This window comes from Rhineura floridana, chromosome 6, assembly GCF_030035675.1.
Source record: "Rhineura floridana isolate rRhiFlo1 chromosome 6, rRhiFlo1.hap2, whole genome shotgun sequence".
NCBI classification, from domain to species: Eukaryota; Metazoa; Chordata; class Lepidosauria; order Squamata; family Rhineuridae; genus Rhineura; species Rhineura floridana.
In genome coordinates this window covers 78,129,829-78,145,250 of record NC_084485.1, presented here as the reverse complement: position 1 = coordinate 78,145,250, position 15,422 = coordinate 78,129,829, and the positions used below count along the sequence as shown (strand labels likewise).

Here is a 15,422-nt window from a genome sequence, read left to right as displayed (position 1 = left end):
TACGTTTTAACTAAGCTCAGTTCTTGGAACAGTAGGGGTTGCCAGCCCAAATCAGGAGTCTTAGGAGCAGAAAATGAGGCAGACGTTGAATGGTGTGCCTCTGAACTCATCTCGGGTGAGGAAGATAGTTGTCTCTGGGGTTCGTGATATGAATCAATAGTGATCATCTCAGAGGGAGGTCCATTGTTGACTGAAGTTGTAGTACAGTTAAAGCCGGCGTCTAACAGCTCCTCAGCCAAGCTCTTAGCAGCTATAGTATCAGCATATGTTTTTACTGACAAGGGTTGGTCTGAAGTCCATTCATGTAACACTGGTGGTAAAGGAGTTGTTTCCTGCTCGTTTTGTGAGAGTAATAAGGAATGCGATGAGTCATGTATGAGTGGAAAATAGCTCGTAATTTTAGCTTGAAGTTTACTTATCGAAGTATCATCCTGTTCTCAGCTCCTGATGGCATCTCTTTGTTAAAGCCATTAACATACGTAGGTTAAAATAAATTAAAAAATAGGTTTCGCTCTCACTTCCGGAGAATCCCAGGAACTTTACAATTGAGTTAACTCCCAGAGAATATAATTAGTAGATTTATTGGAGTGCTATCACGGGTCGTTTGCGTCTTGAGCTAAAATTCGTCAGCAGGGGTGATTAGTGGCTGTATCTACAGCCTAAGGTCAATGGCGTTCCAAATCCTTCATTTTACAGCCCTCGTAGTAAAAGTGTTCCGAACACAGGGTGTTCTAATACTATAGAGGCTTGCAGTCAGATACTCAGGAATGTTAATTTCAAATGAGCAAAGGTTAATTACAAGTATTTAAGAGCGAAAAACTGAGAGCACATCATTGTACAATCTTTACAGGAGAGTGTGTCTGTGTATGTGTGCACACGCACACACACACAGAGGAAATCAAGCAGTCTTACCCCACACGTCTCTTCTCCAGAGATGGCAACCCTTTGGAACTCTCTCTCTAGAAGCACATCTCGTTCTTTGGGGAGATGGTCCACCAGGTCTTCACTCTGCTCCTTAAACAATCTGTTTTTGGGGAGAGGGGGAAAAAGGGGGAGAGGTGAGGGAGGAACAATAAGTGATAGATTCGGCCCTGCCAGTTTCCTGTCCTGCTACAGGAGTTCCCTTTTCGAAACAGGCACGTCAAGACATCAAAGCAGGACGCACCACACACAAACACGTTCAACACAGGGGCTTCCAGTTGACACCACTCTGCCCCCCAAGGAGAGTAGCCCTAAACTATGGGAAGGGGAGGAAGAGAAACAGTTGTGGACAACGAGCATCTTCAGACCCATGGGCATCAACACAAGGAGCATACCTAGCTGAAAGATTGTTCCTGATCCTCAGGAGAGGGCTTTTTGATTCTGTACTTTTTCACCAGATCGCTGATTGCCCTTTTCTGCACTGGATAAATCAATCACCTAGGAAAAGATTACAAAGCCAGAAGAAGGGATCCCCAGGGCAAGGACTTGCTCTGGCCCTGCTGAAGAAGCTGGCCTCTAAGTGATCCCTGACAAGTTCTGTCTGTCTGAGCTAGTGGGCTCACTAGGGAGCCAAACTGCTCAGCCAGCCAATGCAAGAGGTGTGTGTGGGGGGGAAGAAATATAAAACACAGAGACAAGAAGCTGGCTCTATCCACAGTGCCTGCCATGAAAAGTATTGGGGGGGGAAAGACAGGAGGGAAATGAGCTCAGAGCAAAAGAACAAGGGAAGGTGACCAGCAGTGGAAAGTGAGGAACACCCCACTCAACTGTGTCAAGAGCCACTGTGGGCCCAGGTAGACAGAAAAACCTAATGCACTTCCGTCTGGCCTAGTTCCCATGAGCCAAGAAATTAGGGCTTCCCAACTTCTCAATACGAACAGCGCCTTCATCTCAGAAGGGTTTGCCAAACTGACACGTACACCAAAATGGCGGCTAACTTTGGCCTTGCCTTTCCAGAAATGTCTCCATTCTAAAATGCCAATCTTTCCTTCTCAGGGGAAATTCACTCCGATGGATAGTTCCAGGCCTGCTTTTCTGGCTGTTTGGCATGCCTCCCAATACTCCCAGTCACTGCAGAAAAGATTAGAGCCCTACTTGGGCATTTAAAGCAAAAACATACGGGCTTAAAGTTGACAGGGCAAGGACACAAAATGCAAGCTCTGCACCCAACATCGCAGTGCTTCCTGGCTCCACTTCAGACATTCCCACACTGTGCGAAGGTCTGAAGGGGTGTTTCTAAGTGCTTTCTACACAGAATCCCCTTTTAGACCTCTGCACTGAACACAGGAGAGTCTCATTTGGAGCTGGCATGCAACAGAATGTTGTGGGGGGTGCATTCCCCTGTCTTCCCCCGCACTTTAAGCCCTCACCCATTCGTTCCCAATGCCTACATAGGGTTTAGATTTTCTTAGCAGTACCTGCAGCTAATTAATTGACTGCAAGTGGGATGTGCCACATGCAGGTGGGCAAAACTTTGCAAGAGCGTCACTCACTTTGTGCCTACTAAGGTGGGGACAGGAGAAGGACGCATCCTGTGGGGTGCTCCCGCGCGCACCCCTTAGTCAAGGACAGAGAGAATTAATGCCAGGCACTCACTGTAAGTCAGCAGCACTGTCAATTTTCAGGAAGTCCTGTTTGGCTCTGAGTAAAATGTCGGGTTCTAGTCTGAAGATAAATGGGAAGTGGAGGCCAAGGCCAAGACAGGGACAAACAGAGAGACGGAGACAGACGAGGAAGTGTGGAGGAAGGAAGAAGAGAAGGGGGGGGGAGAAAGAAAAACACTAGCATTAATGTAGAAACCAACACCAGAAGTGGCAGACAGTCTACAGCAATTTTCACCAGCAATGGGATCCAGAAGAGAATGAATACAAAAGGCCCAAGACAAGCATCATGACCAAACCATGGGTTGGCCATCAGGAGAGTGCTGGTGGTTTTAATATTCTCTCGAACTGTGGCAACCAGTTTGCTAGGATAACCAGGCAAACCAACATCACCAAAACCAGAAAGTACAGTTTGATGTGGGGTCCTGGTTTGGAGGCAAACTATGGCTCATGGTAACCATAATTCAATCAACTCAGACATCACGGCAAAGTCTGGTTACCACAAACACCAGTAGGTGGAGAAGGGAATCAGTGTGTGCATGGAGAAGAGGGAGTGAACGACCATACTGCAAATTTCCAATGGCCAAGCCATGGTTTGGCCACATGATCTGTACTGGGCCATAACTTTTTCCCATTGTTTCTCCTCTGCAGTTTTAGTTTCTAAAGGAGTTCAGACAGCTACGGCAGACAGAGCTGGAAGATGCCTTCTCTGCCTGCTGGTAAGATAGCTAACTGCAAAGCAATCCTACCAGTGAAAAGCCTCAGGACACCCAAGACCAGCTGTGTGCAGGACAAGCATTGAGTAAAACTGCCAGCCACACACACACACTTATATATATGTACAGACATACACATAGCCATGCCCATGGCACACATGCATCCTAGTTAAGGGCACATGTGCAACTCTTTGAACCTCCAACATCTTCTCCATCACTCCTGATCTTGAGCTGCACCAATCCATTCTCATTGCAACTAAGGAGGGTACCCCCCCTCCTCCGCATTTGGTTTCTTGCCATCTTTCCCAGTTTCCAACTGCTTATATTCAACCGGTTGTCTTTGCTCTTGAGATTCTCTGAAATGCTCCATCCTACTCTTGGAAATACCAAAAGGAGCCAGGAGAAAACCAAGACGCATCGCAGCAACTTACTTCACATCTTGGCTGATTTGCCGCTCCAACCGCTGGCGCCTCTCCTCCAGCTGTTCAATAGGGCTGTCTTCTGGGAATTCATAGGGGGCACTGCGCATTTCACTTTCAGCCAATGAACGGCAGAACAGCTCCTGTGGGCAAAGCGGCACAGCAGTGCAGTTGTGTGTGTACGTGTATGTGTCAGGTGGGAGTAATCAAACCTCCCACACAACAGACCCTGATGCATGGGCACCAGCATGTTGAGTTCATTAACAGAAACCCCCACATCCATCTGTTGAAATGGGAATCCTGTGTCAGATTCAATGAAAGTATTGTGAGTGGGACAGGGAGAGGAGATCTATACCAAGATACCCTCTTTTTTAGGGTAGGAATTTACACTGAGGTCACAACTACAGTGACTTGCAAATGCTCAAGTGATGACTATTAGATGACTCTCACTGCTGCTGGCTTCCCATTGCCCAGGTCATCAAAAGACACATTAATGATTAATAATCTCAAGGCCCCACCCACCACTGCCCTCCCCAGCATGTTTCTGACACGTCGATGTGTCAACATCAGGAAACTGCAGTTGCTAAGCCATTAAACAGGCCCCACTTGCTTCCTATAAAGGTCAGATGGAAGCAAAACCAGGTACATTCAAACACTCCCACATCACTATCATCCTGTCTAGCAGTGCCCAAACGCATTGCCTCTTTGCTTAGGACTATGCCTCACATTACAGCTGTAAGAGATGCACTTTATAGACCTGTACCATGAATCTACAAAACCCATAACATTTGAAAGGTATATTCAAGTCTGTGAGATGAGGCTAACCTCTGTCATCCCACAGCGGTTTTTTGTGCTGTACATGACATGCTTACATATGTCAGGTGTTGTGGAGCATCATGTGTGAAGTGAACCCCAGTAATTGCCTCTTTGAAGACCAATTTGACACTTCTGTCAGTCTTCAAATAACTTGATGATGGGACCAGAAAGAGTGAAGACAGACATAACATTTTAAGTGTGGCAGAGGTGGACTGAGAGAACCTTTGGTGCCTTGAAAATACATGCTCATTTTAATGTTCTAGACCTGGAGCTAGGCACTCATGGTCAGGATGTGGCCCGCAGCCAGATTTCATCCAGCCCTCTAGGTGCCCTCCTAACCATCAGCTGTACAGCAGAAAGGGAAAAGTCTTTGATGTTGTGCGGTATGTACAACTGCAGCTCCTTCCTCTGCAACAAGATCACAGAGATGTGTTCTTGACAAATACGCAAAAAGTATTCCATGCATTTTGCAACTGCAGGAATTCCATTTTCAGGATGCAACTGCATGTTGAAGCGTCAGACTTCAATAGGTGTATGGCAGGATTTACAGTTAAGCTGTAGGTTGGATTTACTACTGGGATTACAGAGTTCTTTTTGCCTTTTGGATACTCAGGATAAATAAAGGGTGTTGGAGAATGTATTTACTTTTTTACACGGCTTTTTAAAAAGTCTATGAAGGAAATGGAAGGTGAAATTTGAATGGAGCTACTAAGAATTAAATATATGCCTCTGTTTCTATGATGTGTGTGTGTATGAGAGAGAAAGAGAGAGATCGCATGTGCATTAAGGGTATGTGATTGTGTGTGTATCTGGCCCTGCCCAGTACTAGCATATGGCTCAACAGGTTTTCCACCAGCCTAACGCGACTCTCAGCTCCCAAAAAAGTGTGTTCAAGACCAAGTTCTAAAACTCCTACTCTAGAGCAAGGTCTGTAAACAGGTATTCATCATGGTTCATTTTGAACTAGGAACAAATTGATGATGATGGGCAGTGTTTTTAAGCTGTCTGTGAATTTGTGAGGGGGTGCATAAGGTGAAGAATGATGTTTATAAAACATATACTACTTTGTTTAAAAAGAGGGGGCAGAGAGCCCTCCTGGATCACAAGAGGGATGAGATCTTGCTATATGCATTTCCCTGCTTCAACTAAAGAGTCTTGAAACACATAGATGCGACCTGGGAAGTGCTGACTCAGGCTTGCTCTGCAAGGATTTCCCCCAATAAATCAGACAAGCAATTCAATTACTTAGCCTGCCAGTCGGTCGAACAAAATACATTTTCAATTAATTCACTCAGGACCCGATTCTGGAATCCTTGTCTGTGGTAAATTGCACTTACTCCCAAAAAGTAACTACAGGCAAAAAGCCAAATTTTCATGCCAGTAATTACAATAGAAATGTCTCTGTTGTATAGGCTTAAATGGCGGCAGCGGCATTACTGGCAAGGCAAGTAGGGACCACTTGGCAATGATCCACAAATTGCCAGGTTGAAATCCTGGACCCTCTGGGTCTTTCCTACTGGGAAGTGCACCCAAGCCCTCCAAACCAGACAAAAGCCCATCCAGACACTAAGTCTGGCCAAAGTACTCCTGTAATCGCTCTCCCTGACAATGGCTCAGCTCACACTACCGAAAGAGATTGCTCATCTATTACTTAGGTTATGACATTTATTCCAATTGCCTGAAATGTGAAGCTTGGAACGGGATCTCTCAACAACAGGAACACACGAGAGTTTCTCCGTTTTCCCTGTTCCTCAGATCTCTTGCAATTTTGGCACTAGCAGGAGAGTTTATCATTCAGAGATTCTAGTGACTCCAGAAAACAATTAACACAACTGGGACAGATTATTCCAGGCTTTTAGGCCAGATTTAGGTTAATTCATGTTTGTATCAAGTACACAAGACCTTAGAAGCAGCAGAGTCTCAGTGCTAGAAAACTTGCCTACCTTAGAATCTGGCACACCCTTCAGTGGAGAAAGCATCCAGTGTGGGCTATAAGGAAGTCTTGGCCTATCTTGATTTTACGCCATGATTAAAATTGTGAGATTGTGGAATTAATAGGGCAATGGACTCTAAGTAACACTTAGTGCCACCTGCAACTGAGGCACAAAACACAATGCAACAACTTGACCCTCTATGATGTACCCCAACAAAATTCTAAACAAAACAAACAAGCCTGATAGAGAATTACCTCACAAACATTGGGTTGGATTTGTAGGGGATCACAGGGAAGCAAAACTGTGCTTCAACCCAGGCATCAAACTGGCAGAAGCTTCCGCAGACAGAAATGGGAGTGATTTAACCCCACAGCCCCTAATACCACCTCCTGTACTGTTACAACCCTCTTGAGCACAATTTCCAGGGGTGCAGAAGACTGTAGGGGGAACTTGCAAAATCACCTCCCTCCCCACTTTCCATTCACAAAAGCCAACAGCAACCTCCACTGGATCCAACTCATTATCTCCAACAGTGAAACGGTGAGTGGATTATTCCCCCTCCCCTTTGGCAAATGCAAGAGAATCGCATACATCTGTCAGAGTTCAAGAAGATTTTCTCAGAAACAAGGTTACAACCAGCCACACTTGCTATAAAAAGGCAATCACAAAGGAAAAGAGGGAGTCGGGGCCATTGGGCCCAACTCTGATGTGGTGCCCTGATGTGGTTCCAAGGCGATTACATACAAAAGCAAGATTGAGGAAGCAGTAAGACTACCTCGGCAATCTCTTTGTATTTGCCATCCATGGAGGTGCGCAGATCAACAGGAAAATGCTTCAGGCAGTGAGGAGGCCCTGGGAGGGAGCGCGCAGCCTGCAACTGGCGGGACCGAGGTCCTCCGTGGATCTCTGTGGAAATACAAGATAGCCGTCAGGGCAGGCAGGAGAAAGCCACAAGTTTGATCACAACAATATGAGGGAAGAGCAGAAGTTTAATAAAACATGGCCTGTATCAACTTTCCCAAACCTGGTGCCCTCCAGATGTTTTGGACTACAGTTATCCATCAGCCCCAGACGGCAAAGGCTGCGTTACCTGGTAATTCTGCTGGAATGAGCAATGAGATCTGCTGTGGGACAGTCTTGCTTTCCTAGGAACATTTGCAAAATGTTTTTGCAGACTAGCAGACACCCCTCTCCCCCGCCCTAAATCATTTCCCTTCAGAATGGCTAAAACACTTCAATTTACCATCACTCCCTTCTCAGTCCACATCATGCCTTTGAAGGAAGTAGGCTGTGGCTGACAGAAGATGATAATTTAATATACATCAGTCTAACATGCCAGTTCTACACTCTCACTCCTTTTGCTTCATAGAGCAGCTCAGGAATGCCAAGTATTCAAGCTAAGGTGTTAGAGTAATCAGTGGTGCACACAGAAATGACAAGTACATATTGCACTTTATATTTTATAGGGGAGGTATATATTTTATATTGTATTCAGCATTTTATATTGTTTTGTATTGTATTTTTGTTCTTTACTGTAAGCTACTTTCAGTTATTTGTTATAGAAAAGCAGGGTACAAATATTAAATCTAATCTAATCAAACACTATCGTCCCTGAACTTCACCATCCTTGAAAGGGAAATCCGATTGCAAGGGAATTTTTTCTGGAAATCCTTTCCAAAAGCCTTTCCCATCTATATGCACTGGCAAATATGGAGCTGCTTGAACTCAGACTGGCCCAGGGTATCAACAGACCAAAGATAGTACTAAAAATTTATAATAGAAACAGAAACAAGTCTTGTGGCACCTTAAAGGCTGATACAGCCTTTATGCCATTAAGCTTCTGTGGATTAGTCACCAGATGCAACAAAAAGAAACAACAGAATGCAAATAACAGAAAGAACAGAGCGACCTTGATTGCCACTCATAACCCACCCCTACCAATGGGGGGGTTATTAACTGCACTCCCTTAGATGTCTAATGACTGGTAGCTATTCATAACAAATGGGAACCCCTCTGTGAAATACACTGGGTTTTATTCTGTTTCCTGGCCTCTGTTACAATTGCACAGGTTCATCAATACCTGGGCTAAATTTACCAGTTACAGCAAGAGTCCACAGAAAACAGAATAAAAGGAAATGGCTTCCTACCACAAGCATCAGTACTTTGTGCAGCTACAGTAATTTGTGCAGCTACCCCCAAGGTCCATCTCATAAAGTCACTCAACCTCGCTCAATCAAATTACCAGCTGTCAGTTTGTATCATAAGCTCCGGATCTGTTGTCTTGCAAATACCCAAGAATTTTCTTAAGATCCATCCTCCTCCATTACAGCTGCTCTGTTACCAGAAACAAAGGCTGGGTCCAGAAGCCACCATTCTATTGGTACGATGAGAAGTGTTCCAAAATAGCTCTTTCATGTCTGATCATTCATTTGTTGAATATGCTGTTATGTCTTGATTTTGGTAGATTGTGTAATATGCACAGTTATTACCTTATTCATCCTCACAACAGCCCTGTAAAGTAATCCACCCCTATTCCCATTGCACAGAGGGAGGACTGAAGGTGAGACTTGCCCAAGGACAGTACTGAATGTTCATGGCCAACAAGGATCTGAAGTTAGCCTCCAGATAAAAAACCAGCAAGCTATTTAGTTGGACCCCACTGTGTCTCAGACGTTACTGAGTCACAAAACAACAACCACCACCAACCAAACAAATAGGAAAAACTACTCAGCTGAGGGCCAAATCTCACTTCAGATGGGTAACAACCCATTATCATCTGGCATTACCATTTATTCGCTTTCCCAAGGCAATTCTTCAAGCATTTGCGACAATCACAAAGCTAACATGTTACAGATGGAAAATTCCAGTGCTGAGATAAAAAGACTTACTACCAGGTTTAACAGGGAATTTCTGGTAGGGCCAGGAACCAACTATCCTAGCTATAATGAGGAGGGGTCACTGCTGTGGAACACGCGCTTTTCTTGTACAACAAGGATGAGGAACCTGTGGCCCTCCAGATGCTGTTGGACTACAGTTCCCATCATCTCGCACCACTGGCCGTGCTGGCTGGGGCTGATGGGACTTGGATTCCAATGACATCTGGTGGCCACAAGGCCCCCATTTCTGCTGTAGAAGGTGAAGGCCCCTCCCTACCACGCTCAGTTAAAAGGATCTCAGGTAGGAGAGCTGGGAGAAAGACTTCAGCCCAAGATCATGGGAACACATTGCCCATAAGAGTACCAGGCTAAAGGCATCTGACAGATTATAAGGCCGCTCTGTCTCTCTCATTTCACCACCTTCAAAACCCTACTGTCCTCTCTGAGTATGAGAAGCACACAAAAAAATAAAGGAAGTAGCCCTTTCCTGGTAAAAGTTTAATAAAAGTTTAATCTCCTGGGCTAGAAGGTTTGCCCTACCACTGCCTAATGTAGAAATAATAACCACTCTCCAGCTTGGAGACGAGTACCTTAAGCTGGCTTCTGGAGAGACTGTTAAGGGGAATAACACATCCTTTGTTCTGTTAAAATGAACCTGGCAAACACACATTCTCTCCTGTTTGCGCCTGCAGAGGCAGAAGGCAAACACCATGGACGGATCAGCCAGACTCTATGCTGATCCTCACAGGAGAAGCTGCTCAAAGTCCATTTTATAGGGGTAACTGGCTTTCAGCTTTCAGGCCTTAATGCTTTGATGAGAACAGCTGCTTGCAGACCAGACCTTTCCTTCCTCCTCCTGCTGCTGCAAGAGCACAGCCACTCCTAGTTCCCCACGCAGAGCACAGGGGGAGTTGCTTGAGAAATCAATAAAACACAAACAGCCGCACCACAGCACTTGTGTTCGCTGTGGGCCAAGAACTACCATGGAGCCACACAGGAATCTAGGGGGTGACCCAACTGCCTATCTGTGCAAAGCATGAGGGAAAGCAAGTTGTGAAAATACAGTCATAGGCAATTACTTGGTTCCCTTCAGCTCCAATTCCCGCCACCAGAATTTACATGCCTGACCTCAACATTCCTAAAAATAAAGCAAGGTAAACAATATAGACTCCTCAAGGGAAGGGGCCCAAAAGAATGTAGTTTCTTCAGACATTTTAAAAGCAGGCCAGAGTCCCAACTGCTGTGTGCTCAGTATGTGTTATAGAACATATTCCATCACATATCTATTTAACATAACACACACACCCAAGAGCCGCCTTAACTCAGTTTTCTTCTAAGCAACCATGAAGATTTAGCCATCTGTCAGTCCCTGCTCTCCACAGGCTTCTAACAGAAAGCCTGCATTAAAGTTGCCCCCTTTTGCAGGGTCTGTATGTGTGTGCGCACGCACGTTTGTGTCTTGCAGGGCTCCAATGCCTTTCAACTGCAACTCAACATACAGAAATTCAACAGGTGAGATTTTCTAATTACTACCTATGCAATGACAGGAAACCTACCTGTTGAGTTTCTGCCTGTCCTATAGTTGGTAAAGGCCCACCAGAAAGAAAGGTGGCAGAGCTGTAGTTAAAGCTTTCTCCAGCCTGCTGTACTGACGCTTAGGAAAACTCCAAGGAGCAACAAGGAGACTAGAGCTGTCTGCTAGCACATTCAACCCCTGCACCGAGGTTTCCATATGCAAGGCTTCCCCCTTCCTAAGAGCTGAAAGCCATCTGAAAGATAAGTAGCTCTAACGCCACAGAAAAGAGCCATTAACAGATTCAGTTCCAACTTGCTACAAGGCTGCTCATAGACCTGGTTCTTAGGGTCTCTCAAAGCTGCTTCATGCAAGGACACAAGAGGAGGCTTTTCTTTGCTCTTCCACAGGTGTCCATGGTGGCTAAAGACCCTAAGATCCCAGAGCGCGTGTCACCATTTTTCCACGTCCCCCTCCACACATGATGGTAGTCACCAAAAAGACATAGTCAATAAACAAAACCTCATCTTTTCCTTAGCTTAATGACTCGTAGATGCCACACTAGCAATCTTCTAATCCATATAAATTCCTCCCCCTGCCTGGCTTGCATCAATGTCTTCGCTGGCACTAACCGTGGTTTGCAAACAAGCTTCAAACCCCAATTTAAAAGCTCATTGTAGTTTGTGCTGGTGCAGATGCTATGCCGTAGTGAAGTCCAACCAAGAGAGGGCAAGGAAGGGGATGGAGGGCAAGGAGGGAGATGCAAGTCTGCAGCTCAGCCCTGATCTGATCTCCGAACCGTGGCTGCATCTTCACTGGGCCAATGGGCAAAGCAGCTCAAAGAAAGAAGTTTTACTATGGAACAGAGAACAATAAATAATAGCAATAGACTTGGGGGGGCAGAGGGAGGAGGGAGGTTCAAAAGTACAGAGAAAAATGACACCTCTTGCGGAACTGAACTATCACCAACAGCTACTGGCAGTTACATAATTAGACACTGTTGCCTGATGTCAATAGCCAAGAAGTCTAGATACCTGTGTGGTTGATTATGTTGGAAACAAAACATATATATAACAGGCTTTGTTAGAACTTCCTTTAAAAGTTTCAAATATTCATAGTCACACAAAAGGATTGGTAAACTCAATGCTCAGGAAAACTCAATGCTCAGGAACTAGATGGATTTCTATCCAATGTTTCTAGTGACCAAGCATTTTGTACACTCTACAGGTCCTCATTCTTCCCCATAAGTTAGTGTAGTGCAGCTGCTGAACCAGAACTGGGAAGACCCAGGCTCAGATCCCATTTCAACCATGGTGAAGTTCAGTGTGACCCCGGGCCAGTCATTATCCCTCAAATTAATCTACCTCACAGGGTTGTTGTGAGGATAACTGGTGGGAGGAGGGAGAGATCCATTTACGCTACCCTGAGCTTTTGGAAGAACGGAATAAAAAGGTCAGAATTAATCAATCCACAATGCCTGGCCAGCCCCATTGCCCCTGTAAAAAAAAAATTCTACTCAAATGCCTCATGCCCTTCCTTCTTTTTTCCTCTCTGTCATACTGTACATCACATTCCATTCTTTGAAGATGATGTCATAAGTGCATGCATTCATGCAAATCCATGGCTCACTTACACAGCCCATCCTAAATCACAGAATGTGGCATTCCCTCGCTTGACTTCTACAAGCCCTGTCTATAATTACTGACATCACTGCTGAAGTAGTTCCACTTGTCTTCCCATCCAAACCAGTTATTGTCTATAGATGCTGGGCCAGGGTCTGCAAGCAGTGCTTTCCTCTTCTCACCCTTTCTTGCCATGACTCAGAACATCTTATTCTAAAATGTATTCAGTTCCAATAGCATGTCCAAGTTAGTTACCACCCATGAAATATTAGAAACTGCTTCAGACAGACAAGGCAAAGGATGGAGGACAAGGTTAGGGGCTGACAAATGAGGATGGATGGAAGACATTTGGTGGACCTGGAGGTGCTTGAAAGATGAGCAATTTGTCACCTACAGTTGCCCTTATAAATCGCTCAAAAATAAATACAAGATGCAGGATTACAACTTCAGAGAAAAACTTCAGATCAGTTGGCACAGAAACGGTCTTATACAAACTCTGGCTCTCATAGTTTCAGACAGGAAGTCTTTTTCCAGCCACACCTGAAGATACCACAGATTGAACCTGGGACCTTCTGCATGCAAAGTATGTGCCCTGTCACTGAGCTATAGCCCTTCCAGCTGTAGGCTGCCAGATCACGATCTGGAGATCCTCCTGCCAGTTTCTAAATGCTCCAAGGGAACAGGAAAGCAAGTAGCTACTGCACTTCTCAGGCCATTCCTCCACCAGATCCTGCATCCACATTAATGTAGCAGAGCAGAAAAGGGGTAATAGTGGATAAAAAGTCCAATGTGGCAGAGCAGGCCAAGAGGCATACCAGCTGCAGATGATCCTATTCTGCCATCTAAGCGCTTACAAGGACAGAAAGGATCTCCATGTTGTCATCTGGCAATCCTATATGCATGTTGTCAATAAGACATATTTTTCTTCCATACCCACTAGGGCCTAATATAGCATTTTAGAATTATATATCTGGAAACATCATTTCTGAAATAAGATACAATTATTGGGTTGTATTTAACATAGTGCTAAAGTGAATGTTCCATCGGCAAAATGATGTCTCCTTCCACAATGGAACGTTCTCCCCCTCTCCTCCTCTGGCACACTCATGAAATCTGTTTGGGGGGTACCTACAACCCTCCAGAGCACATTTGGAGATGGTGTGGGGTGCACATGGGGGGAAGAGGGGAAGTCCAGTTGTGCAAGTGGAAATCATTCCACTCACACAACTATTTAGTTGAATTCTGTCCATTAACATTTCCCCATCTAGTTTTCTTAGCTATTGCATCTATAATAACCAGAATTCTTAACTTGGGGCTTCAGCCAGCTACCATGTAACTCGGTGCTGAGCACTTAAACAAATGCTGATTCCACCCCAGAAACAGCTGCATTCAGCACCTGGCAAGACACATTCATGCATGCAGATGTTCAGTGTTTCCTCCCTCAGCATGAAACTCATCACAGAAAAAGAAATTCGGCCCTACTGGCATTAGCAGCCTGTTCCCAGAAACCTCTGAGCCACACATCACTGCGCCTGGGTGAGGGGCCATTTCTCCTAGTGGATGCTGAATAGGTTTCACAAGTGCTACAATTACCCAGCAAGGGTTAAGGTGATGCAGGAGCAACCACCTTTGTCCCTTTGAGTATATCCTGAGCTCACTGGCCCTCAGCATGTCACTAAGGTACACACGCCATGCAGCAGAAGTTTCAACCCTTGATTATGTGCTGCCTGACCTTGGACATCAACTGCCAAACCTGATTCAGAATGGTTTTGACCATCTTCGATGCCGAGGAGGCTGACGGTCCACTCCATCACAGTGGGTAATGTGGAGGGAAGAAGTATTTGCTTGGGCCCCCACAGCTCCTCTCCGGCACCCAATCCAGGCACCGTCTGAATAGACAAGCTCCACTGTTCCTCGCTAATGATCCTCACATGTCTCCCTAATGGGCTCCCTCTGCACAGTGCAAACAAACTATTCATTAGAAAGAACCAGCAAAGCTGGGGAAGCGCCAGACCAATTGCAAGACTAAGGCTTGGCAGCCCCATCAAAGTCGACATGCGCCTTCAACTCATGAGGGCGCCAGCCAAGAACAGCTGCTCCTGCAGCTCCAAATGCTGGCTGGGCAACACCATGGATGGCAACACAGATTTCATCAAAGTTTCTACCATCACTGCCACCAGCTTCAGGGTGTGCAACAGTCACAAGGTCCAGGTTTGGTTGGACAGTCTCCCAACACCTGCCGAAACCAAGGGGAAAGCATCAGTTCCAAGCGCAAACCTTTGACAGCACCAATCCCACTGCAATGTAGCAGCAAAGGTTTAGTGGGCTCTGCAGTGGAGCCTGCTTCTCCCACACTCAGGTAACTAAGAGAAATGAAGACTCTACATGGCTTCCCACACCAGCCACATCATGCTTATTCCTGAAAATGCAATGGTCTTGCTCCATGGTGATACCAGGCTTTCACTGAAGGCAAGCTCTTGCCATATGCTGAAGCTCCTCCACCCAGACTGTAGCTCTTGGATGCTGGGTCAGACACATGCCCACATTGTAGAGCTTTTCATACCACGCTTTCCTAAATCCTATTAGAAATGTGGCTAATTCAGATACATGCCAATTCTGCAATATAGCCCAGGCTTCATTCACATTTATGTTATGGAGTTGCTTTATTGTGACATCTTTTTGGCAAGAAGTGGTTAGGTCTGACTCCAAGGACCAGATGTTCTTTTTCTTTTATGCAAACTGTCCTTGGGGCTTCCCCCAAACATTGGGAATGCAATTATGGTTAGTTTTGCAGTGGCTGAAAGACTTATTCTGAGAAACTAGAAAGCTATACTCTGTTGGTAGTCCATTGTGGATCACTGGAATGCCTGTTTGGCATCATGAGAAAAGGCAGCATTCTGTAAACTGACATGTGAAGAGTTCTTTGGGGTGAAAAATTGGCAGT

The 15,422-nt window shown here is 45.4% G+C and overlaps 1 protein-coding gene across 3 annotated transcripts in view; it reads right to left on the bottom strand.

Annotated features, from left to right (window-relative positions):
• Positions 1-15,422, bottom strand: part of AMPD2 (adenosine monophosphate deaminase 2) — a 55,575-nt gene that overhangs the window by 23,291 nt on the left and 16,862 nt on the right. For 2 of the 3 annotated variants that reach the window (XM_061632582.1, XM_061632580.1), the window contains exons 2-5: positions 7,243-7,373; positions 3,730-3,860; positions 2,578-2,646; positions 913-1,024 (exon numbers count right to left, since the gene is read on the bottom strand). In XM_061632582.1, coding sequence (XP_061488566.1) covers positions 913-1,024; positions 2,578-2,646; positions 3,730-3,860; positions 7,243-7,373 — 443 coding nt within the window. Of the gene's footprint in view, positions 1-912; positions 1,025-2,577; positions 2,647-3,729; positions 3,861-7,242; positions 7,374-15,422 lie in introns of those variants that run through there. The other variant, XM_061632581.1, reaches the window with a different exon arrangement.